The sequence below is a fragment of the Phyllostomus discolor genome, chromosome 5, assembly GCF_004126475.2.
Source record: "Phyllostomus discolor isolate MPI-MPIP mPhyDis1 chromosome 5, mPhyDis1.pri.v3, whole genome shotgun sequence".
In the NCBI taxonomy this organism is placed as follows: Eukaryota; Metazoa; Chordata; class Mammalia; order Chiroptera; family Phyllostomidae; genus Phyllostomus; species Phyllostomus discolor.
The window spans coordinates 128136933-128164657 of record NC_040907.2 but is presented as its reverse complement, the minus strand read 5'-3'; the positions used below and the strand labels follow the sequence as shown (position 1 = coordinate 128164657).

The 27725-nt window shown below is 36.2% G+C and overlaps 1 protein-coding gene across 1 annotated transcript in view; it reads left to right on the top strand.

Annotated features, from left to right (window-relative positions):
* Positions 1–1991: 1991 nt before the first annotated feature.
* Positions 1992–27725, top strand: part of MYPN (myopalladin) — a 101839-nt gene continuing 76105 nt past the window's right edge. The window contains exons 1-2 of the mRNA XM_028512922.2: positions 1992–2321; positions 16119–17021. Of these exons, the coding sequence (XP_028368723.1) occupies positions 16120–17021 (902 nt within the window). The 5' untranslated portion in view covers positions 1992–2321; position 16119. The remainder of the gene's footprint in view (positions 2322–16118; positions 17022–27725) is intronic.

Below are 27725 nucleotides of genomic sequence, written 5' to 3'. Positions count from 1 at the left end.
CATTATGAAAATAGCCCTACACTTAGTCATATGCTATTTTTCAGTTATCTTCTGTTTTCTGTTAAACACCAAGTCCCCAAAATCAAATTAATAGCTTTAATAGCCCTTTGCCTATCAATACATAGAAAAGTAATGGTAAATTTCATCCTGTGAGTAGTATTTTTATTTTTGAACTGACCTGCATCATTATTATTCTGAGATGACAGAAGGAAACAATAAAAAGAGAATATGTTTTAAAATAAAAGGCCTAGGTTTGAATTTACCAACCTGTGCAGCAAACTGGTTGAGTAACTTTGAGAAAGCTAAATTTCTTTAAACCTCAGTTTCCTCATAATATTGAGAAAATAGTACCTTGCAGAGTTGCTGTTAAGTAGTGAACTAGAGAAAACTGAGGCTGCTTCCTGACTAAGAGTATGCTGGGAAGAAATGTTAATTGCCATTTCTCTTCCGTCACATCATCAGCATTAGTTGATTATTTGGGTCATGCATAAGAACACAGAACTTTGTTTTCAGCTTTCTGAGATATCAGTGCTGCCCCAAAATAGAATCTGGGTGGAATCACCCAGAGGCTGGCATACTGGCATTTAAGATATATAGTGCTAAGGTTATGAAGCGAGAGTATTCCAATTGTTATTTTTCTACCCGTAACTTGCAAAAAAATTCAGTGACCCGTGTTGATGTGCTGAGAAATAATACCCAAGGATCTAAATTTACTTTCAAAAGAGCAAAGCTCTTAATTGTCTCTGCAAAATGACAGTCATATAAAGAAACAAAAAAAAAAGGTCTGTCAAAGCATTCAGACTGCCTTCCAATGCCCTGCCTTTCAGCAGTAATGCTTAATGCATATCAGTTCATGTTTTCAGCTAAAACATTGCAGTGAGAGTGTGTCTGAAAGCAATTGTTTTATTTTTCCTTCTATATTTGCTTTTCCATGTGTTTATTTAGTCATATAAAAGAATTTCAAGGTTGGTTTTGGTCAGAAAAATATATAAACTTAAACTTCTACATAAAATACTTACTAAAAGAGCATCTGTTTTATGTTCATTTTTACCCTTTTCTTTTTTTCATAAGTACCTTAGAAAGGTAAACATTTGAAATATTTGCAGTGGTTGTGAGCATAGATTTAGAGTTAGCCTTGGATTTAATCTTGGCATAGTCACTTGGTTGTTGTGTGACCTTGGACAAATTTTTAACCTCTTTCTAAGCCCCAGTTCTCATTTGTAAAATGTGAATTAAAACATTACCTACTTCATAGATTGTTGAAGGGATACATAAAATAAAGCACAATTATTTTATCCAATGTCCATGAAGAGCTTAGCGTAGTGCCCAGCACGTAGCTAAGGAATGTTACCTTATGTTTGGCTAGATATGACACCTATATTTATATGTTAATAAAATCATTTATTAATGTGAAGAGTAGGAATCAATTGTACACCTTCAGGAGTACATACTTGATATTAATTGTTATGGATTTCTTCAATAACTTAATGATAATCACAAGATGCTCTTTTAGAAAATTCTGGGAACATATTTTCTTCTTGGAAATAATACTTTCTATAACATGGTAACTTTTGATATGTGCTACATATCAAAAACACAAATAAAGGAAACCTAATTGGGTTTTCATAGAAACCACATGGTAAAGATTTAATCTCATTAATATTAAAATAATATTTTAATATTATTATGGTTGTTTTTCATAGATACTTTAATGAATATATTTACCAGCCCTGGCCCTGTGGTTCACTTGGTTGGAGCATTGTCCTCTATTCCAAAAAAGTTGTGGTTGGATTCCTGATGGGGGCATGTGTGGGACATCCATGTTTTTCTTTCTCTTTCTCCCTTTCTCTCTTTCTAAAATCAATAAACATCCTCAAGTGAAGATTGGAAAGTATATATATTTGCTATATTCTCAGTTTTGTGTCAAATAAAGGCATTTACACAAGTCATTTGCATCCTATGGATGATATTTTGCATTCCTTATGCTTGTCTTTTAATTGTATCATTATTATCCTTTTCATCTAGCCTAAGGGAGAGATCAGAGAGTCTGCTTTCTTAGGCATCATCCACCCCCACCATCCCTCCAGGCTAAGAACAGTGTGGCAGACTGAGTTTATTAAAGTTGATCTGAAGAGCAATCTGTTCTAAAATGACTGTCCCTGGATCTACCACGGAACCCTGTAATACCCCTTCATTACTCTGGCGGGGCAGTACACATGTCTGTGTGCTACTTTTGTGGCTGACACAAGTTAGGGCAGTGAGATTGGACTTTGGATGATCCTTGTTGATTGATAGTAGGAATGGTGCTTCTTCTGAGACAGGTAACCCAAAATTATTTTGTCAGTATAATGTTGAAAATAGGTTTCTGTTTATAGTGTTTTTTAATGTTTTTACTTTTTAAAACTAAATGTTTTGAACTCATCTATTTAAAAATGCTTTTAGTTTTAGTTTTAGAAAGTGTTTTCAATACCACTTAGATGAAAAAGAAATTTCTTTAGGATTTAATTATATTTATCAATTACATTGTATCATGGGGTTTCTATAAGATCCTTTATAATCCACCATACATATATCATTTTGGAAGGTAAAAACTTCTCCAGTGTGAGTATTTTTATCATTAACAAAGGTTAAAATACATATACATGCTTCTGTTCTTTAAAATAAGACATAGAGGGTCTTTTTTTTCCATCTGATATTGGAGAGAGGTATCTCGATATGAATCTACAACCTTTAAACAAGGCATATTGAAACTTTGGTATAGGTGAGTGATTTCTTTTAAAGAGTTAGAATCTATAGCAATATGGAAAAATAGCAAATACAAAAATTTTATATGAATCCACTAGCACAGAAATCCTCGCATGTTTATTTTCCAAGTGAAGACTTCCTCTGTCAGAGATCTTGCAGATTCCTTGGCATTCCTATGGATCATCCCAACGTGAGTAAATTGTTTCTGTAGCTGAGTGACTGAATTAAGATAACAGCTGAAGGCAAGCACAGGATCATGTTCAAACCACAATAAATACATGTGTTAGACAGGCCACTCAACTTTACAGGGAAGGCTTAAGACATGTAACCTTTTGTTAGTTTGTCACTTATGAAATTTGTTTTTAACCATGTTAGTTTTTTTTAAGTTTTAAAATTTATTCTTTGTACCAATGAACTCTGGTAAAACCTGAACTAGTAGTTTTCTGGTATAGAACCTAATGGGATTAGTACTGATAGTATGCAGGATAGGGGCTGCATTACTTGGGAGCAGAAACTAATTTTTAAATCTGGAATCTAGAATACAAGCTTGGTGTATTGTAAACAAGGTGCCCACAGTTCCTGAGTATTATTTATTTAAAGTATTTATATCCACCTTTTTTTTCAAAGAGCTCAATGTATTTGTACACTATGTATGAAATGTTATGGTAAATATGGAAGAGAACAAAAACTGCTATTCAGAAATTCTTTAGCTCTTTCTTCTGTAACTCTTTTATGCATTTTAAACCTATTTTAATTATTCCTATTGATTCCTAATTCCACTGCCCAACCAACTCTTTTTATCTTCCAATATGTGTCTCCTACCCTCTCAAAATTCTATACCTGGTGAAAGGCAGAGTACCAGGCTTACCATGGCAGATCTTGCAGGGAAGTAGAAATGTGTTCACTTACAGTTTTGTAAACATTTTCCTTTGGAAAAGCAAACTGTAGCACATCTTATTTGCTACCTGGAATAGAGGTTCCACATTCCCATGTCCGTACGCAAGACCTGGTAGCACTTATATTAATTGTGCCTCAAGATCTGAGTGAAATAGTGGGAGGAGATCCTCTTTTTAAATATGAAAAAATTTGGAACATCTACATAAGTTAAACATTCAGAAACACAGTTAAGTAGTCTTTAGGTTAGCATCAGCACGGGATTAGGTAAGAGTGTGTGAACCTGTACACTGGAGACCTAGATTAGTGAAGTAATGAAAATAACCTGTTCATAAAATTCAGTTCCTGTACCCTTTGTCCTCCTCAGCTTTTTTTTTGACTTGTATTATTTAAAAGTTTTCTTGAATTTTTTTTCCATTGTGCATTATAAATAAAAAGCTCCATAACATAAAGTATTCTGAAACCTCTGATGTAAGCACAATAAACAAAGAAATTTAGTATCTATTCAGTATCCTACAGGGAGTCTCAAGATGACCGAAAAGGATATAAAGCTCTCTTAGCAAATCCATGAGGTCAGGAATTTTTATATATTTTATGCACTACTTTATACCAACTGCCTGGTACATTGTAGATATTAGGTGGATATTTGTTGAGTGAATGAATGGAAAGAATCCTACTAGTTGTGTGATTTAATTAAGAAGCTAGATTTAAATCAATGTATTGCATGCTATCGAAACCTAGGAATTAGTCTTTAAAAAAAAATAACCAATGGCACTTTTGAATTTTCAAAACGCAGGCTTCTATCATGATTGATGATGTTATTTCACTCTTCAGCTGTACTAAGTCGTGGTGTTAAACTTTTCTTTCCATATTCGTATTCTGTAAATGAATGAAATTAATATCAAAGGACCTATACTTTGACAAAATAGGTTTCTGAGCAAATGTTGGTTTGGTTAACAACTCTTTTTTATTGATTGGTAGTGTTTATGAAAGAAGACATCTGGCATAGAATAATGCATGAAAAAGATATTCCAGGTACTAATGAATAGGAGTTGTAATATATTATATTAAATAGTAGTTTTGACTTTTAAATAGCATATGATTAGTGTTTTTCCCTGAAGAAGTATGTTTATACTAATTTGTTACTGGGCTTATTCTAAAGCTGATGGTTTTTTCTCTACATATTTTCTGTAATCTCTAACAACTTTTAAGATTGGTTATCTTCTCTGCTTTTGCTTAGCCTTTGGACAAACCATTCAAAAACTCTCAGTTTCATATTGGTTCATGCATTTTCATAGCCAAATTTCCTAAAGATGATATCATGATTAAATGAGAGTAAAATTCCCATTAATTAAAATAAGGCCCTTAAAAAACTAAAAATGTTGATATGTTTTAAAGTGCCATTTTTTTTGACAGATGGAATGTGGGTGTGATAATTCAGTATTAATTTCAAAGCTAAAGCAGTAAGGATTGGCCTCTAGCTATATGAGGGAATTCTATAGGTAGAAAAATTGATTGACCCCCCCCACTACCACCCATAGGTGCTGTCCTGCTATGGAATCCCTTTGCTCAGTTTTCTCCTGTCCAATCAGGTGGAATGTTTGACAGGCACATGGTTTATAGCAGCTCAAAATAACTGGGGACCTGTGAGCTGACAAATGCTCTGGCTCCGGTGGTGAGCAGGTTGTTCAGCTTCTTACAGCCATCTTCACTGAAACTAAGGTTAACTCCTCACTCTCTATGGACAGCTTACTTCTATTTCCAAGGGCGTGAAAGAATTTTCTTTTTCTTCTGTGCATTCATCTAAAAGTCTCCTTGGATAATTGTCGTCACAGTGGAGTGCCTGGTTTGGACATCCTCATCTGGGTCAACTAAAAAAAGAAGGTAATATTCAGATTTAAGTTCTCAAGTGTGTTTTGATAACAAGCTTGACAATGGAAGAGAAGATATTCAGAAGTCCTAAATTACTGTTGTTAGAGTAGAACCTAGGATAACTTTCTAATTATGTATGAAGGGACACAAAATGACATGAAAGATAAAATTCTCTACATGTGAAGATTTTGAGGGGATTAATGAAATTCACAAGGATCAGAGCTACTTTGGTACTAATGAAAAATATCTCAAAAGAGAGTCATGACATGCTGCATATATCATTGGAATTTCCACACATTCATTTATTAAAATGATTATGTTTATGTAGAGAGTATGTTGTGCCATGCCTATTTCGCTTTTTATAGGAAATCAAAGCTGAAATAATATGACTCCATAGTGAAAGATTTTCATTTTATATTTTTTTATCATGTAAGAGGATATGCCTGCTATATTTAGTGTTGGGAGATCTGCTCCCTGGATTAATGTACACAACCAGCTGCAGAAAGTCTTGGGTCAAGGACATTGCTCTTTCTTTCTCCTCTCTCTCCTCTCTCTCTCTCTCTCTCTCCAGCTGCACCAGAAAGACACTGACAGTAACAATTGTTTGGCCTGGTACATTGCAATATTAGCAGTACTTATAATTCACATCTGAATTATATTTTAAAAACTGTATAATCAAACAAAAGTAGAGCATGAATTAATGAAAATCTTTATTCCCCAAAAGTGAACATCTCAGTATTGATGCTAAGAAACTTATCAACACATTTTTACTCATGCTGTTAAAGATCCTAGAATCAACCATTTTGAAAGAAACATAACAGCTATCCTGTTTTCTTTCTCTAAAATTACTATGATTCAATCATTTTAACACCTGGCAATGATTTAAATGAATTCTACAAGCTCTAACTTTAAAAGTTTTCATAACTCTTTAGTCTCTCCTGAACAATAACTCATAAGTTCACATAAAATTTATAATACTTTCTAGGAAGTTCGGGTTGTCTGTACTTATAGCTATAATAAAATGTATTTTTAAATAAAGTTAAATATGCTGTTAGACGCATGATTAACAACAAGCAGATATTTAAAATCAAGGCCATCCCAGGAAATCTGAAATACAGGGACACTATACTTACTTGTCAAGAGACAAAATTATAACATTACAGAATCTCTTATAATAATGGACTATGAAAACAAACAACTGGACACTATCCAAATTCTGGAAGTTTGTTCTCAAATCCCATTATGGAGTATGGCTAATGTGATGGGAATTCATAATAACATGTTAAACACTGATTTTTCTATATATCAATTTAGAATACAAACTCTGTTACCTGTTTCTATCACAAGGTGTTATAAAGGTAAACACATGTGTTCACTGGAATGACTCAGAACTGCAATTCATGAACAAAAGTAATTGAATGAAGTCTACAAAGTCCATCAAAGTTTTGGAATTCATAGTTTTTTCAATTTACATTTGAAGAAATGGGGGCATCAGGTAAATCAGGCTTCATTGTGAAGGTCTGTCAATGAACGGGGTTAGTATATGAAAAGGTGACAGTTTTTAAAATTAAAAAGTTTTAACAGTTAATTCCTATATGTACAAGGAGTAATGAACTCAGCTCACTAACCTAAAAATATAAGACAAATAATACTAACCCCAGAATAATTAGTTTCCTTCATTGACATTGAGATTTGACAGAGGCATTGCTTGTCTTGTGATATTATTGCCTATAGCAAGACCAAAATGTGAAAAGATTTTAACTAATTCCCCTCTCCAAGAGATAAAGAAAAATTCAAGTACCACGAAGGTATTTTCTTAAATTTTGTGGTGCTTCATACTTGACAAAGAGCTTTTAAAACTACTACAGCATTGCACTTTTGCCTAAGAAAACAAATTCAAGTAAAAACAGAATGGTCTGCTCAGAAATTTAAGAACATATTTCAGCAGATACATTTTTAGTGGGCAAAAAAGTTAGTGTGACTAAACCTACAGTCACTGAAGAGTCCTAGAGCTCATGTGTACCAGAGTCCCTTGACGAGCTGCACATCATACCGCTAGGATCACAATACACTCCACACTGTGGGAGGGAGCCCACAGAGCCTGCCACGCCAAGTTCCTGACAAGCACTAGATCTTGAGATCTGGAGTCTATTTGAGACACTTGCTTCTCTCCCAACTAGCAAATATATAAGTCAATTTAATTACAGAAATTATCTGTTTTCAAATCCTTAATCACCAGAGAGAGAGAGAGAAATATTAAGAGACTGTAGAAGGACAAAAATGTTCATTTTTTTTTCTTATTTAAAATGAATCTTTGAGTTCATGGGGATTGACAACGCTTTCTCATTTGGGATTTCCTATTTCATAGCTAAGTTCATCATGAATAGTGAGATCTTGAGAGAGATATAAAACCTCCCATGCCTATCATTTTTGTGATTACCACCAAACCCTTTTTTTGGCCCTAGATTGCTAAAGTCTCCTTGCTTGCTTTACATTAGCCTTTCTATGGGTTGGAGAATTTACTTTTACTTATTTCTTTGCTATCTTTTACATTAAATACTAACTTCAGGCTCTGGCTTCAGTATCTTTTACACTAGTGGTTCCCTACACGCTTATCTTCTTCTCTGCATGAAAACATACATAGCATGTTTCATAGTAGCCTACCTCCCCATCTCTACTCAAACTAAATCTTTACTTTCTCACCTTCCTGCCTTTACCAATTCTATTAAAACAATATAAGAGAATGGCGTACTCACTTTTAGCCTATTATCTAAAAATCTTTTTTACACTTTGAATCCCTGCCCTTTAAGGTAACAGATCCCCACGAATTCTCCCATGTATTATCTGTGCTATCTCTTTATTTCAACATTCTCTTCTAATAAATAAATTTCATTTGTCTACATTTGTTTTTATCTTCTATTTTTCCTCTTTCAAACTGAAAGAGAAATGAAAAGAATGGGACTTATTTCCATATTGTTACTGACATATTTCCATATATCTCAAGTTCTTACTCTGGTAATGTAATATATACTAATTTATTGATGCCACTCATACCAAAATTAGACTCAAAATAAAACTAAGTTGGGGATGCTCCCTGTCTTAGTGAGAGGATGAGCATTGTAACAATGAAGAAAGATTTGCCTCAAAGTGCATTCCATCTGCAGCCAGATTTTAAAAAGGTGATCTGTGCCCTACTCCCCAGGACTAGTCTATACATAATGGGATTTGGCTCTCAGCCCAGCAACAGTTTCTCCAGGAAAACTGATGCTTTTCTTGTGTGACATCATGGGGTATAGAAAGCAAGACAAACCAGTCAATGCCAGCATTAAAGAGAGGGAGCAGGGTCTAATTTGGTCAATTATTCTTCCCCAAAAGAACATTCTAGGCATAATAATTACACATCAACAGAAAAGGATTACTTTAAATTTGTATAGTGCCCCCAATTTCTAAAGTGCTTTCCCAAACAAACCTATGACGTATGCGGAGTAGTTCTGTTCATCCTCAGTTTAGAGGTGAGTTACTTAAATATGTCTATCTTTTCCTATTCCATTGCTCTAGAAACATAATTATTAAATGTTAGGCTATTTTTGTGTTGCCCTAACCAGATTTATTTTCTTTTTAAATATCTAAGGATACTACAGAGCCAGAAAAATTTCAGACTTATATTTGAATCCAAGTTACTTTATATTAGGTTTTGCCATTAGGTTTTATATTAGGTTCTCTGGCCAGTGACCCAGTTTATATATTCATATCATAACCAAAAGAGTTTAGACCAAATAATATTTCCAACACGATCTTCCTAGGGCCTACAGAAGAGTAGTGCTGAGTTAACACGAATTGAGAAATGCAGTCATGTGCCACTTAACGCGGGGCTGTGCTTCGAGAAATGCGTCATTAGGCAGTTTAGTGATGCGAACATCATGGAGTGTACTTACACAAACCTGGGTGCGAAAGCCTTCTACTTAATTGTATGTGCTACATTTTTATAAGGCTGGCATCATAGTAGGTTTGTTTACACAAGCATCACCACAAACACACGAGTAATTGTAGTGTGAGTCCTGACATTTAGTTTTGTCTGGATTTGTTTTGTTTTTATAAAGCAAGTGCCTGACTTACACTTTGATTGCCCAGGCATCCACTTCAATGAAGGCTATCTAGAATAAATGCATTGCCAGCCTCAAGATCAGATGAAGAGCCAAGCTGCCTCACCCACCTTTGTTTTAGAAATCTTCACTTTGATAACTGACCATTTGGGCCATTTGCTTTTTTCCCCTCTTCCCAGGCCTTAACTTATGGCTCTTCTGTTTTAAATTTACAGATAAATAGTGAGCCCATGAAAACCTAGGTCTCCACCCTCCACCCCAGTAAAAACAAAACCCCAGACCTCTGCTCTCTCTTTTCCCTCGAATTCCTGTTGCCTCCCTGGCATACTGTGTATGTTCCAAGGCCTATAAAAATTTTTTTTCTTTCAAAGTCTCTTGAATAGTTATTGCTGAAGGGCACCTTGTATCATAAGAACCCCGAGAGTTGGCTAGTTGTCACATTGGTTTAGAAAGAAGATGTGTGTGGGGGAAAGCTCACACTGTGTCCAGGTGAGTCCCCAGGCTTTCTAGCTGATGCTGATAACCTGAGAGCACAAATTTGCTCTAGGAAGCTTTGCACTAGGACTTTACGGCATGACCACAACATGATGACCTTACCAGAGCAGCACCATCACTAAGTGATAGGAATGTCTCTGCTCCATTATAATTTTATGGGACTACCATTGAATATGCTGTTCATCATTAACCCAGCATTGTTATGTGGCCCATGACAATATACCCAAGGGTATCAGCATCAGGTTTTGCTTGTTTTGAACCAGACTCTTACATTTTTAGCATATTTTTAGGGAAAATGTTCTCTTTTTAGGAAAAATCCATGGGAAAAAAAACATAGAGATATTTAGCAAAGTAAAGAACATTCCGTAAGTTTTCCATGTAGCCAAATTAGTTTCATGATTTACTAAAGTCTGTCATGATTATTTATGCCAAATTAATTGTTTCATTTTCAAACTAGGACCATTTCACCAAAACCATGACCTGTTTTCAAGGTCAATTACTGATTCTTATTTTGAAATTGACATATAATCTAAGTTTCAATTTTGTAGGAAGCAGAAAAAGAGAAAATTCAGTGTCACTCTGAATACCCCAGATGAAATATCTAAGAGAACTCTTAATTTCCTTTCCTGAAACCTGCTCCTGGCTCATTCAAGTAAATCATTCCATCCCTCACCTAGTTGCTCAATCCATAAATATTGGCATCACCTTTAACTCTGCTCTTTCTTTCATATTCCACATTCAATGCATCAGCAAATCACAATGGCTCTATTTTCAAAAGATATCTCAAATCTGACCACTTCTCACCATTTTACTCTGACAACCACTCACTGGTCCAAGCCACCACCATCTCTGGCAGAGCATACTGCAGTAATCTCCTAACAGATGTGCTTGTTTCCACATTTGCTCCCTTTAACTTGATTCTTTGCATAGCAGCCATGATTGGCCTTTTTCAAAACCAGGTCATCTGCTTCTCAAAACTTTAAAATGATTTCCCATGCACACACTTAATAAAATGAAGTCCTTCCCATGATCTGCAAGGCTTTACATGATCTGGCCTTGTACCTTTTTGACTTCTCTTCCTTCTGCTCTTCTTTTCCACTCTCCTCCAGGTGCACTGGCTTGACTCAAACATAGCAACTAGTCCCCTACCCTGGCTTTGACACTTTCTTCTCCCTCAGTCAGGAACATTCTTCCCCCTAGATGGTCACATGACTAACTTCTCCACTGTATCGGAGGCTTTCCCTGACCTTCCTAGCTAAAAAAACCACACCTTTCTCCCTCCCTGATCATTCTCTATTCCCTTGCCCTACTTTATTTTTTTTTCTTAACATTTACATCTCTCTCACTACTGTGTCAACTTCACAAGGGCAGGGACTTTATCTTTGATTCACTGTTGAATCTGTAGTTCCCAGAACAGCACATAGTAGATGCTCAATAAATATTGAACGACTAAGTAAAAGCTAGGGTATCCATAATAGCACTTGGGCTTTTTATTTTTTGCTTGTTGTTTTGTCTTTTTGGGCTTTTTAAAACTACAAATGTTATGACAGATTTTAAATTAAGGCTTTAAAGAGAAAGTAACACATTTTCATATTTCCTTTTTTAGGTAATATTTATTAGATTAACAACTGACATATGCATTTATATCTGAGAACCCTCTGAGACAAAATTGTTATTGTCCTATTAATAGATGAGAATAATTGAGATTCAGATGCATTAAATGACTTGCTCAAGATTGCAAAATTATTCAGTGTTGGAGCTGAGATATAAACCCAGGTTTCTGATTATAATCAGATGTTCTTTGATACTTCTGGTATGAAAACAAAGCATAACTCCATGATGTGTTTTATCCATTATAAACACACTTGCATTTGAAAGTCACCTTGAAGTTACTTATATATTTATATTTATATATAAAATATACTTATATTTTTTCTTTGTGTCATAAGTTTTCTTTGTAAATATGATTTCTGTTTATCCATCTTATTTTTTCTTTCAATTAAGAAAAGAGATAAACAGCAATTGATTTAGCAGGATATTCTAATGAACAAAAGAAGTCAATAAATATCATCTTCTATGTGCTGTGTGGTGTATAGAAATGATGGTGTATAAAACAAAGTAAGGTAGACAGAAAAGTAAGCAGGCAACTTTAATATATTGTAATAAGTGCTGTATTTGGCGGTAAGAACTCTAGTTTTAGGAGCACAGTGGAGAGGTACCCAAGTCAGAGAAAAGAAAAAAATCCCTGGCAGTGTCTCAGCTAAAAACTGAAGACCATGTACGACTTGGCCCAGTAATGTAGTAAAGGGAGGTGAGGACAGGGAGCAAAGATAATACGTACAAAGATCTGAAGGCAGCCCAGTTTGTTAATGAGGCTATATGTATTTCAAGGGAATATAGATAATGCTGAATTAACTACAAAGCAAAAGTTCAGTTTCTCTTTAAAGTTCGTCTGTGGATCAAGTCACTTCACTAGTTCCACTTCCATTTCTTATCATGGTATGTGGCTATAGTTGTTAAATAATAATAGTAGTAGTATTAGCAGTAGTAGTAACTACCATTTATCGAACATTTACTAAATGCCAAACACATTTAAAAATTACTTCCACCTATGAGATGGCTACTGTTATTATACTTGTTTTATAGATAAGTAGACTGAAGCTTACTGAAGCTTACTGAAGCTTAAACTGAAGTTAAGTAATTTTCTTGAGTTTATACAGCTAAGAAGTATCAGAACTTGGATTAGAATCAGATCTAACTCCAAGTGTTAGGTAATAAATACTACATTAAAATATTAAAGAGATCCTTTATTTTTAATATCTAAAAGTTTTATTATCATAATAATTTCTCATGACCATAAGCATCAGAACAGGCACAGATTTACACATTAATTAGCTTATTTTCTTTACAAAAGAAAAAAATAGTTGCAGTGAGCAGGGGTTACTTATGTAAGTATTTTCTTTTCTATTTCCATCATAAATATAAGCTTCTAAAAGTTCCTCAACATTAACATCAGCTTTACCTGAGTATTGGTTTTTACTAACATCGTTTGAGTGCCCATTATAGGGGCTGGTCCTATTTTAAGGTCTTTGCGTTCATGATGTTATTAATCCTCACTCCCCTTAGAAATAGATATTATCCATGTATTACAGATAAGAATCCAAAGTTCAGAGAAATCATGTAATTTTCAAAGGCACACAACTGCTAAAAGATAAAACCAGAATTTGAAAACAGATCTGATTCCAAGGCCAATGCTCATTCCATGTTGCTCAAGATAAAAGCCATCTTAACATATTTAGAGACAAGGAACATTAAAACACAATATGCAGTATGCCCTGGCCAGGTGGCTCGGCTGGTTGAAGCATTGGCCTGTACACCAAAAAGATTGCAGGTTTGTGTCTCAGTCAGGGTACATACCTAGGCTGTGGGTTGGATCCCCGGTTCAGGCATGTAGAGGAGGCAACTGATTGATGTTTATCTCTCACATCAATGTCTCCCCCCACTTTATCTCTCTAAAATCAATAAACAAATCCTTGGGTGAGGATTAAAAAATAAATAATTAAAATAAAACACAATATGCAGTAATGTCCAACAAGCAGAGAAAAGACCATTCTGACTTATAAAGCACTTCATTTTCTTCCTCACATTTAAATAAATACAAAAACTCAAACTAAAATAGTTGATTAACAAATGAGGATATTCAATTGTACATTTACAAATAGTATTTTGTACCTGATTTCATATATCTTTAACTGTGCTTCTACAGAGTTAATGCACAAATAAGACAAATTTTCAACTGGAATATCAATTACACTTTTATATACTATTTTGTATATCATTCACTTTAAATTTAAATTTAAAATAGCCATGTAGTTCTATTTGATGGGTATATCATAATTGCATTAACTAATTTCCTATTAGAAAGGGTTCCAATTTTTTATTTTTTCTATTTATTTATTTTTATTGTATTTTTCCATTACCGATTATCCAGTCTATACCCTCTTCCACCTCCACCCACCCCCTGCCCCTGTATCAATTCTTTTAATATTATCATCTGTACTATGATAAATATCTTTGTAGATAGATCTTTGTACCCATCCAATGCTTTTGCATTTCCAATTAATTTGTTTTCCTTGGCTCCTCTTTATTTCCTTTTTAAAATTGAATTTATTAGGGTGACATTGGCTAATAAAATTTATGTTTCAGGTATACAGTTTTATAGTACATCATGTGTATATTGTCTTGTGTGTTCACCATCCCAAGTCAAGTCTTTTTCCATCAGTACCTACCTCTCCCTTTTCCCTCTTCTACCTCCCCCTTCCCCAATTAACCTTTTTTAGAAAGACAATAAATTTCACCCAAATAAGTGGATACAGTAGTGGCAGCAATCTCAAGCTGTGGCACACCTGTGAAAAAATGTTTTGATGTAGGTGATCCTATTAGCCATCTCTATTGTCATCTTAAGGTCACTGCCTACTTTGCCAATTTGGAGATTAGTTTTGGATTAACACTCTAAAAGTCTGAGAATTAAAGCTGTTCCTAGAAAGCCTTATTTGTGATATAAGTGAGGCCATCGTATAAGGAATGAACTGAAATAAGTTTCATCATAGAATCTTAAAGCCAGAAAAGATTTAGGAGTTTGCTTTCCTCTCCATTTTCCCAGCACAAGTCCCATCACTTAGTAGCCAAGAATAGTAAATAGTTTTCATCTCCATTACCACCTCTGATTGATTGGTGGTGGCAGATGGAGTAGAGTGTTAAGAAAGTTAAGGTCAATGGGAAGAGTAGTCAGTTAGCTGCATCTTTAAGGAGAGAGAGGAGTAACATCCTATGGTTCACAAGTTTGCCATCCATCTAGTAAGTGTGTGAATGAATTAAATAGATATAATATTAACAATATAAAATTGGTTTGCATTATCATAGCCCAGGGGACTTAGAACTAAGGTTGTTTTATCATTTTCTTAAGACTTTAACAATTACTTATTTTTTGAGTCAATAATGTATTTATATAATCAAAATTCAAAAGTCAGGAAAGAGTATACAGTGAAGAATGTCCTGTGTTGCCCCCCATTTTCCCGTCTCCCATTTCCGCTCTTCACCAATGTTAATTTAAGAGATATTTTGAAACCTAGGATCTAACTCATATCTTTGTAGAATTAAATTATACTTTCTTTGAAAAGGCTTAATCATTATAGTTTTCAAGAGCAGATTGATCCTATAAACAAGAGTGAATTTAAACTGTCTCTGGTTTTTTAAAAAAGCATTACTTATTTTCATGAGTTGGATCAAGTTTATATTTTCACCAACCAATTGAGATTATGAGATCAGTATCTTTTTTCCCCCTAAACTCATTTATCTTAGAGAGAAGGGAAGAGAGGGAGAAAGAGAGGAAGTTTCTTACTGATGTAAGAAACATTGATCAGTTGCCTCCCAAACATGCCCTGACCTCTTGACCAGGGGACCACACCTACAACCCAGGCACATGCCCTGGCCATGAATCGAACTGACTTTTCACTTTGCAGGATGACGCCCAACCAACTGAGCCACACTGGTCAAGGCTGAGGTCAATATCTCTCCATTTCTATTATTTTATTACATTCAAGGTAAAAGGGAGAGAATAGAGAGCAAATCCCTATTTGTATATGAAAGTACTTTATAGCTAAAAGGCCTTTACAGATATTATCAAAACTTACGAATTGTATTTAATGTCGCTATGGCTATAGCATAGCTTTCACAATTGAACTTGTATTTAAAGAATTTAATAAAGTAATGCCTGTGTTATTATTTCCAATTTCAATAAAAATCTCATTCAGTTCCTCTTCATTTTACAATTTGAAAATAATCTTTAAGTCTTTATAGTAAATTTTGTAAATGTATTAAAATTAGGCAATTTTTAAACTTTAAGCTTTAAGTTCTTAAGAATCTATCATGCTGTAATAAACATAGACTTGTTATTCTCTGAAAATGATCCAAATTTATTATTATTATTATTATTATTATTATTCACAGCATGCAAGACGACAGCGTAGAAGCTTCTACTTCCATTTCTCAGCTTCTAAGAGAGAGCTATCTAGCAGAAACTAGACATCGGGGAAACAATGAAAGGAGTCGAGCAGAGCCTTCCTCCAACCCTTTCCATTTTGGCAGTCCTTCTGGAGCAGCTGAAGGAGGAGGAGGCCAAGATGACCTTCCAGATCTTTCAGCATTTCTGAGCCAAGAAGAATTAGATGAAAGTGTCAATCTGGCAAGATTGGCCATCAATCATGACCCTTTGGAGAAAGCAGATGAAGCTCAAACTAGAAAACGTCTTTCTTCTGATCAGATGAAACATCCATCTAAATCAAGTTTTGACCCTAACTTCTGCCAGGATAACTCTCGCAGTCCTACCAATTCTAAAGAGAGTCCCCAGGAGGCAGCAAAGCTACAGTATAGTTCTGAGGCCCAGTCCAAAAAAGTATTCTTGAATAAGGCTGCTGATTTTATTGAAGAGCTGTCCTCCCTTTTCAAAGCCCATAGCTCCAAAAGGATTAGACCTCGTGCCTGCAAAAACCACAAGAGCAAATTGGAATCTCAAAACAAAGTTATGCAGGAAAATAGCTCCAGTTTCCCAGCTACATCAGAAAGGAGAGAAAGGGCTTCTGTTCCCATCCCTATCCCTGCAGATACTAGAGATAATGAAGTGAATCATGCCCTTGAACAGCAGGAAGCTAAGCGGCGTGAAGCTGAGCAGGCTGCCAGTGAAGCAGCTGGTGGAGACACCACCCCAGGGTCTTCACCTTCATCCTTGTACTATGAAGAACCTCTAGGACAACCTCCCCGATTCACTCAAAAGTTATGGAGCAGAGAAGTTCCAGAAGGAACCAGAGTACAGTTGGATTGCATAGTGGTAGGAATTCCACCGCCTCAAGTAAGGTAAACGTGACCCATCAGTAATGCTTAGTAATTGCTTTCCATCTACCATAATTCTCCTAAGTTTATCTTATAAGTAAGTGGTTTCAAAAATCATATACTCTCTTTTGAGAAAAACAGCCAGAGTTTAAAGAGTACTGTATAATAGAACAATGTTAGCTGTATATGCAATTTAAATTTTTCTAATAGCCACATTTTTAAAAAGTAAAAAGAACTGAGCAAAATTAACTCTTTAAATGTATATTATTTAACTAATATATGAAAACGTTATCATTTCAATATGTAAACAGTATTAATATTATATTTTACATTCTTTTAGTCATACTAAGGCTTCAACATGCAGTGTGAATTCTACAATTATAGTACATCTCAATTTGGCCACTAAATTTTCCTAGGAAATAATTAAACTGCATTTAGATTTTATCGAATTTAGAGGTGAAAAAGTAGATTGACATATGCAAGCTGTTCCAGACAAACTTAAATTTTTTGTTGTAACTGAATTGAATATCAGTTTTTTAAATTAAAATTGACATAATTTTTTTTTAATTTCAATCATTGTTCAAGTACAGTTTTCTCCCCCCTACTCCCGTTCCAGCCCCTTAAAATTGACATAATTTAAAGTTCAGTCCCTCAGTTGTACTAGTGATATTTCAAGTGCCCAATACGCACATGGCTAATGACTATGGTATCACACAGCACAAGTCTATAGACTGAACTTGAAGCTTAAAAAAAGAAAGTATTTATGATCTATACCCAATGAATACCTGTGATATTTTTTCAATTTTAAAGAAAGACAAATAATAGAATGAAAGAATAAAGGTAGAATAATGATGTTGCTAAGATCAATTTAGAGGCTCATATTATAGCTTTATATTTATTATAAACTTTTTGGTATCAGCTTAATATATACTATTCTTCCTAATGCCCCCAAGCCTTTCTCTAGTATAACAGATGAGTAGAGAAAATATTCATCTTTTATGTACCTACCAGTCAGTTCTTCTGTGAAGCAAATGAAGCTTAAGCTTCAGGGCTCCTCATTTGCATAAGCCATACCTAATTTTGTGTTCTAATTTTATTTTATTTTTTATGTGGACCTTCCCCATTTAAGAGCTTCAGGTCCCACAAAATGTGGATCCAGCTGTAGCCCCAGGGTGGCACTTGCTACCTGTAATACTATAATGTAATAATATGTGATAATATGTGAATAATGTGCTTGAAGTATATCACTTTTGTAGAGAATTGCTGGCATTTAGAGTCCTCTATGAGTTACTGTGCCTCCCTAACACTGAGTTACCACTAGAACATGACTTCATTACTATTTAACACTTGTTCTAGGTATGTAAGCAGTCCTCATCTTTTTCTTTTTTTCTTTTTAAATATATGTTATTGATTATGCTATTACAGTTGTCCCATTTCCCCCTTCCCTCCCCTTCAACCTGTACACCCTCTCCCACCCATATCCCCCCCCTTTAGCTCATGTCCATGTGTCATAAGTTCTTCAGCTTCTACATTTCCCATACTATCTTACCCTCCCCCTATCTATTTTCAACCTACAATCTATGCTACTTATTCTCTTTACCTTTTCACCCTCTCTCCTCCTCCCACTCCCCTATTGCTAACCCTCCATGTGATCTCCATTTCTGTGGTTCTGTTCCTGTTCTAGTTGTTTGCTTAGTTTCTTTTGGTTTTGCTTTAGGTGTGGTTGTTAATAATTGTGAGTTTGCTGTCCTTTTACTATACATGTTTTTTAAAATCTTTTCTTAGATAAGTCCCTTTAACATTTCACAAAATAAGGGCTTGGTGATGATGAACTCCTTTAACTTGACCTTATCTGAGAAGCACTTTATCTGCCCTCCCATTCTAAATGAAAGCTTTGCTGGATAGAGCAATCTTGGATGTAGGTCCTTGCCTTTCATGACTTGGAATACTTCTTTCCAGCCCCTTCTGGCCTGTAAGATCTCTTTTGAGAAATCAGCTGACAGTCTGATGGGAACTCCTTTGTAGGTGACTGTCCCCTTATCTCTTGCTGCTTCTAGGATTCTCTCCTTCATTTTTACCTTGGTTAATGTAATTATGATGTGCCTTCGCGTGTTTCTTCTTGGGTCCAACTTCTTTGGGACCCTCTGAGCTTCCTGGACTTCCTGGAAGTCTATTTCCTTTCCCAGAATGGGGAAGTTCTTTATTATTTGTTCAAATACATTTTCAATCTGTTGCTCTTCCTCTTCCCCTTCTGCTACCTCTATAATTCGGATGTTGGAATGTTTAAAGATGTCCTGGAGGTTCCTAAGCTTCTCCTCATTTTTTTGAATTCTTATTTCTCCATTCTTTCCTGTTTGGTTGTTTCTTTCTTCCTTCTGGCCCACTCTATTGTTTTGAGTCCCAGTTTCCTTCCCATCACTGTTGGTTCTCCATGCATCTTCCTTCATCTCTTTTATGGTAACCTGCATTTTTTCAACTAATTTGTGCCCCAAATCAACCAATTCTGTGAGCTTCCTGATCACCAATGTTTTGAAATGTGCATCTGATAGGTTGGCTATCTTTCAGTGGCTTAAAAGGATGAGCTCTGGGGCATTGATTTGTTCTTCTGTTTGAGCCATCTCTCACTTTGTTTTTTGGTCTGGTCGCTCCTGTTACAGTGAGGGGTGGAGCCTTAGGTGTTCACTAGGGCTGGGCACCCCCGTCACTAGATTGTGACGTTGTATGTGAGGGTGGGGTCGAGAGGGAACCGTGGTCCCTCTCGTGGTCGAGAGGTCCATGAGACCTCTGTCCCTTCTTTGGGATCCTGGGTTGCGTGCTCTGCTCTGCTCCACAATCACTGCCTCACTGGGTCTGCCAGCTGCCACTTGCATACTCAGGGTCCACCCATTGCGATATTGCACACCCCAGATGCCTTATGCGCCCAACTCCTTCTGCTCTCCGCGCCGCGACCCGCATCTGGCTCCTCATCTCCACCCCTCCTACCAGTCTGGATGAACGGGTCTATTTCAACTTCTTGGCTGTCCAACTTCCATTCAGATAAATTTTCTATCAGTTCTGGATGTTATTCTGCCTCTAAATTGTTGTTGTTCCAATCTTGGTTGTGCGTGGAGGTACAGTGCGTCCACCTATACATCAATGTTGGCCGGGAGTCATCTTTTTCTTATTCCTACTATAGGACAGCACTTGTATTAATAATACTATTTTTATTTATATATGCCTATTGATTCCAGGAATTCTAGTCCAAAGACATATTCATATATTGACTTTTGCTTTTCAAAGGCAACATAAAGTAATATTAAATATTATTTCTACAATGGCGTATAATTACTATCTGGCTATCTAAATGACCTCCTTGAGTGCAGGGGTTCTGTTGTTTTACCTTTGTATCTTGAGCACCAAGCACAGCTTCTGGCCTATAGTGTTTACTAAGAAATGTTAAGTAAACTAATCCATAAAGAGGAAAACAAGAAACTTAGGTTTAAATCAGAAGTGAGACTGTTGCCTCAAGACATGGCAAGATGTTGAAACTGAACAACCCAGGGCAGTGTCTACCCTTCTACTCTGAGTGTGCCTGATGACACTCCCGGGGATGCTGGTGAGATGGTCATCAAAGAACCATGATGGATACAAATCAGTGGCATCTGGTGAATCTACGTAAGCCAGGGAGCACTCAAGTTATGGTACACACACAACTTACTTAGATTAGTCTTATCCAAACCATTAACTTATGGACATAAATAGGACAAAAAAAATTGGACCAGATCATTCAGAATTCATTCTCCTCATTTCTTGACCACAATAATCTCAACTACCACAAAAAGTTCAGCCCTGGCCCAGTGTCTCTGTTGGAGTATTGTCCTATACACCAAAAGGTTTCAGGTTTGATCCCAGTCAGGTCATATACAGAAGATAACCAATCAATGTTTCTCTCTCTTTCTCTCCCCCATTCCTCCTCCCTATCTCTCTAAAATCAACAAATATATATCCTCAGGTGAGGATTAAAAAAAAAATAGATTCAGTGGTCCTGTGAGAAAAATCAGCCAGGAAGAACTATAATATCCTATCTCCCCCAAACAGAGTAATCTGGTGGTCACTCAGAAACTACTTAGCTAGCCAGTTATAAATTTATAAATTTAAAGGTAAAAAAATGTACACAGCTTCCATGAAGCAATACCAATTTTACCAGGGAAGAATTTCTTTACTGATAGAATTTATGCCTGCATCCCAACCACTCATTTGGTGCCAAGAATTAGTTGGTATTCACTAAATATTTTCTGAATGAATTAGTGCTTAATTTAATAACTGCAAGTACACTTTATTAAGAAAAAATTTAGAATTTTTCAAGTAGCCATCATTATTTTCCTAAGCATAGAATTTACATAACTCTAATCAGAAATCAAATATTTATTTAGTCTTTAGAATGTGCTCAGCACCACAATAGATACACTGGCCCAGACAATGCGGGTATAACATGTGTCCTTGCCCTCAAGGAGCTTGCTAACCAGCTAAAGAAATCATCCTAATTGTTATAGTACCAACCATAAGAACTATCCATCTTCAGAAAAGGGATGGGGACTAGAAAGGTCAAAGAAGGCTTCAGAGATATATTTGGGTTTTAGTTGAACCTTGAAGAGTGAGGAGGTTTCAGGTAAAAATTTACTTTCATTCATTCATTCATTCATTCATTCAGCAAATACCTATGGATTTACTAAAGTTACTCACCAGGAATACAGAACAATTGTGTGTTGTTTTAGGTCAAGGACCCTGTTTTGAAACCATGTCTAAAACTATTCTGAGAGGATAGATCAAAATCTAACAGAGCAATCAGATAAATGTAATCAAAACATTGCAATATTGTATAATAAGAGCTGTAATAAAAGTATGTGTAGGATGCAATAACTCAAAGTAAAATGTGGTTACTTTGCCTGGAGGGTAAAAAAGAGTTAACACTGGAGGTGCTACTTCAGTTTGAGGAAACCAAGGGTGGAAAAGGAAAGCAAGTGCAAAGGCCCAGAGAAAAGTGTTTTCAGGCAACTGCAAGTACTTGGCTATGTGGAGAACATGGGGTAACAGGTGAGAAAAGATGAGGGAAAAGACTGAAGAAGTAGGCAGAGGAATGGGTTGTTTTAGGCCAGATCCATTCAATTTGTTCATATGAAGGTACAAACACAGGAACTGAAATATTTGTATATGACAGGAAGGACACTGATTGAACTAGAAACACTGGAGTCAGATGATTTTGAAGAGCCTTGAAAGCAAAGCAGAATGGTTTAGACTTGGTTTCGGAACCAAGTGGATACCATCCACAGTTGTGCGTAGGAAAGTAACAATATGAAAGGGAGCATTTAGGTAGAATCAATCTGGAAGAATGTTAGGCCAGAAATGAATGGAGCGAAGAGGCCATTAAAGAAGCTATCCCAGGCATCAAATGCTCTGATATAACTGGAGTGGGAGCACTGGGGAAGTAATGACGTGAACAAGCAATATTTAGGAGAAAAGAAATCAAGATGAACTGGTGACTAAGTATCTAGGAAGGATGAGTAAAAAAATTTACAACTTTGAAGCTGGAAACCTGGTAGAATGATGGGGGTCACTGGCAAGGATGGAGAAAATGGAAGAGGTGGGCGATTTATGGAGGAGGTTGATTACTTGAGTGTGAGGAGTTAAAGGGACCATATTCAATAGGCTGTCAGAAACGCAGGACTGAAGGTCAAATGAGAAGGCAGTGGAACTGGGAAAAGTCTATGGAATTACATGAACACTGGGAAAAGTCTGACACAATATCTCTGTAATTACAAAATGATTAAAAATACAGGTAATACTTGGAACTAACTTCTAGTAGTGTTAGACTGGAATAGTGTTTTCCAACCTTTTAGCAGTAAGTCCTCCCACTATCTCATCTGTTACATGTTACCCAATACATACCTAACACACACACTCATACTCACACTTTTTTGCAAGATAAAATTAGTACTTTGGGGATTGAATAGGGTTGGGTAGAAAGACCCTCACATGCTTGCTTACCATGGAAACAAAGACATCTTCATATGTTCCAAACCCAAGAACATAGATTTTGATCCAGAGGATTCTTTAAAACTGCACTAAAATAACCCTGACTGGTGTGGCTGAGTTGTTTGGGCATTATCCCACAAAGCAAAAGGTTGTCAGTTCAATTCCTTGTCAGAGCAGGGCACATGCCAGTAGTTTTGGTCCTTGGTTGGGACAAGAGGCAACTGATAGATGTTTCTCTCCCTCTCTTTCTTCCTCCCTTCCCATCTCTCTAAAAATAAATAAATAAAATCTAAATAAATAAATAAATAAAATGCATTAAAAATAATAATGAGACATTTTGGGTTGCTATATAGGAACACCAACCGTCAATAAAAAAATCCTTTTGCTATTTTTCAAAGAAATATAATAAGTCTTCCTGGAAACAGGGCTCTAACCTTGTAGTTATATGTTCTTGTGTATAATTAGTATTTTACTTATGTTCTTGTAACTCTAGTTTAGAACACTGAAAAATCATTTTTACATATGTTTATTGATTTCCTAGTGAAGTGAGTGAAAATTGCTGTTTTGTAGGGATGGGATCCTATATCAGTGGCATTGTTTAAAGCTTGTTAATCTTGGACATAGCTTCATTGGGGGATTTGCCTTAGAAAATGAAATACATTCATGTGTTACCCACAGATGAAAGAGTCTACAGGAATTCACAGCAAATGGCCATGATCCTTTTTTGTATCCTGACTCCAAATTCTTCCTCCAGGAATGTACAGCTGGGTCACACTAAGTATATTTGCTTGTACACAACCTTCTGAAGCAGCACAAATTTACCTTTTATAAATGTCAATAGCTACTTTGGCTATTTAATTTTTCTTCTTTTTAAGTATATTTTATTGATTATGCTGGTAGAGTTGTCCCAGTGTTTCCCCCTATGCACTCCTCTGCCCAGTACGTTCTTCCCTCCAGCAATCCCCTCACTTAGTTCATGTCCATGGGTCACGCATATAAGTTCTTTGACTTCCCCATTGCCTATATTGTTCTTAACATCACCCTGTCTATTTTGTACCTACCCAGTTATTCTTCTAAATCTCTATACCTTTTCCCACATTCTGCCCCTCCCTGCACCTGATAACCCTCCAAATTATTTCCATATCTATGACTCTATTCTTATTCTAGTTTGCTGAGTTTCTTTTTGTTATTGTTTTTTAGATTCAGTTGTTGATAGTTGCAAGTTTGTCGTCATTTTACTGTTCACAGTTTTGATATTCTTCTTTTTCATAAATTAGTCCCTTTAACATTCCATATAAGGGCTTGGTGATGATGAACTCCTTTAGCTTTACCTTGTCTGGAAAGCACTTTATCTGTCCTTCAATTCTAAATGATAGCTTTGCTGGATAGAGTAATCTTGGTTATAGGTTCATGCCTTTCATGACTTGGAATACTTCTTTCCAGCCCCTTCTTGCCTGCAAAGTTTCATTTAAGAAATCAGCTGATAACCTTGTAGGAACCCCTTTGGAGGCTACTCTCTGCCTTTCTCTTGTTGCTTTTAAGTTTCTCTCTTATCTTTAACCTTTGGCATTTTAATTATGATGTGTCTTGGTGTGGACCTCTTTGGGTCCAACTTTTTTGGGACTCTCTGTGCTTCCTGGACTTGTATGTCTATTTCCTTCACCAAATTAGGGAAGTTCTCTTTCATTACTTTTTCAATAAATTTTCAATTTCTTGCTCTTCCTCTTCCTTCTGGCATCCCTATGATTTGGATGTTGGCCCTTTTGGAGATGTCCCAGAGTCTTCTTAAACTCTCTTCATTTTTTTTGAATTCTTATTTCTTCATTTTGTTCTGGTTGATCACTTATTTCTTCCTTATGTTCCAAATTGTTGATCTGAAGCCCAGCTTTCTTCCCTTCACTGTTGGTTTCCTATGTATTTTTTTTATTTCTCTTCATACAGCCTTCATTTTTTCCTTTATGCTTTTGCCATATTCAATGAGATCTTTGAGCATTCTGACCACCAGTGTTTTTAGCTCTGCATTTGATAGGTTGGCTATCTCCTCATCCCTTAGTTCTTTTTCTGGGGTTTTGTTCTGTTCATTCACTTGGGCCATATCTTTGTCTACTCATTTAGCAGTCTCCCTGTGTCTTTGTACTAGGTAGAGCTGTTTTGATTCCCTGCCTTAGTGCACCAGTTACATTGTGTGGGGTGGAGCCTTGGGTATTTGTCAGGGCAGGGCAACCTGCTTCAAGGCTTTGTGGCTCCATGCGGGTAGGGGTCAAAGAGGGACCAATGCTGCTGCTGGCTGACTTCTGGGGGCTTTCCTGGGACTCTCCCCTTTTCTAGTCACTTCATTCACTTCCCATATGTGACTGGTGGCCCTCCAGCTGCTGTCTTGGTTGTGGTTCCCAAAGTAGGTGGGTTTGCTACTTCCCTGGCTCTCCTGAGAAACTGGAGGTTTCTTCCAGTGCCCCAACGCCCTCTGGGTTAATAGCCAGAAGTTATGCAGCTTTATTTGTCTCGAGCTTGGAATCCTGGGCTTTGCTGTCTGGCCTGGAGCTGGTATTGCTCACTCACAAGGTGTCCCTGATTTTTATCCACCACATGAATGTGGGACTGCCCATTCTGCCTGCAGCTCCGCCTCACCACCCCTGGCTTGCCAACACCACACCATGTCCTCTCTGCCTGGATTCCCTGTCTCTGCCCCCTGTAACCCATCTGAATGAATATAGCTTCTTTAAATCCTTGGTTGTCAGACTTTGGTACAGTTCTGGATATTTTTCTGGGTGATTTTCTGGAAGCTCTGGGTGTTTTTAGTTTTTAAGTTAGTTGTGTTCCTTCTTATGGTTGTGCAATGAGGCAAAATGTGTCTACCTGTGCCTCCATCTTGACCAGAAGCCTGTTAGATTTTTCTATTGGTACTTCTGGACCTATGCCTTCAAGTAATGTGCTGAGGAAATAAATCAGTTATAAGGACAAATATGTTTACCTTAAATAACAGTGCAATTCTTTAAAATATTATAAGTAATTATACAGGGTGGGGCCAAAGTAGGTTTACAGTTGTGAGTACATGAAACAGTTTACTTTGTTATTTATTAATTATTGTGTTATTTTCCATGTGAACAACCATAAACCTACTTTGGCCCCACACTGTTATATACAATTATAATGTAAAGTATTATGTAAATATTTTAAAATACTACATTATTTAGGGGCTTTTTATCCTTCCTTTTGGGAAGATCCAGGCACCTTCTTCATTCATTCATCCAGGAAATATTAAGTGAAAATTATGAGCTGTGTGCTGTTATAGGCACTAAGATTAAAGGAGTGAACAAAAAGAATCCCCTGCCTTCATGGAGCTTAGAGTCTAGAAAGGAATACAAATAATAAAACAAAAAATTCACAAATAATTGCATAATTATGATTGTGATAAATGTTATAAATGAAGGGCATCTAGCTACCTGACCAAACCTTATAGGTACATTAGGGAAGGTTCCCCCAAAAGTGGTATTTACGCTAAGACATAAAAGATGACTAGGAGTTAGCCCAGCATAGTAGGATGCGGGGAAAAGTGTTGCAACATGAGGGAACAGCAAATTGGAAGTCCTTGAGTAGGCAGCAACACAATTGTTGGCTTAAAGAGATTGAAGAAAGTGCTATCACCAGAACATGAAGAGTGAAGAGGAAATGGTTTGAGATAAGTTTAGAGATGGAACAGAAGCTAGATTTGGGGAAACTCCTAGAATGTGCTACTGAAAGTAGGTCCCTGGATCAGCAGTGTGAGCATCACCCTGGACCTTGGTGGATATGCAAATTCACAGGTTCCACCTTGGACCTACTGATTCAAGATCTGTAGGGGTGAGGCCCATACATCCGTATTTTAACAAACTGCTCTTTATTTCTGTGCTGAGCATTTTTGCATTTCTTCAAAGATATCCTGACCTGGAAGTACCTCCCCATGGGGACCTCACACCTGCTGGGTTCCTTGACCCAGATGTTGTAATCTCCAGTTAACATTTTAGCACCTGATCCATAGTCCTTCCTCCAGCTGAACACCCCTCACAGACTCTTTTGCAGTCACTTCACGGCAGCACATGGTGCTTTGAGGAAGGATCTGTTTTGAGATGAAAAACCAGGCTAGTTTATGTCCCTAAACAATATTGATACAGAAATATTTACAGGCAAAATGACAAAAATCCTGGATTTACATTAAAATAATCCAAAGTGGGGAAAAGTGGAGAATATAAAAGAAACATTGTCATTTGTTGAAGTTAAATAATGTGTGCATGGGGTTTATTATGCCAGCTTCTCTACTTTGTGTATGTTTGAAAGTTTCTATAATAAAATTTTTAAAATTATATTAACAAGTTTTATATGTTATAAAATGTCATATTCAGTGGAATTATAATGTATATACTCTTCTACTACTTGAATTTTTCCCCTAAAATATACATCCATGTTTTGCATATAACTCTAATTCGCCCATTTTCATTACTATATAGTATTTAACTGCAAGGCCAGAAGATATTGATGTACATTTGTGTTGCTTCCAGTTTTTTTCTAACATGAACAATATTATTTAAAAACATTATACATTTTCCTGTTGTGTGAATGTGTGTCTAGGCATGAAATTATAGGCAGAGCATGTACAATTTCAACTTTATAGTAATGTGAGCATATTTTTCAAAAGAGTTGTTTCAGTTAACATTCCCACCAACATTGTATATGAGTTCT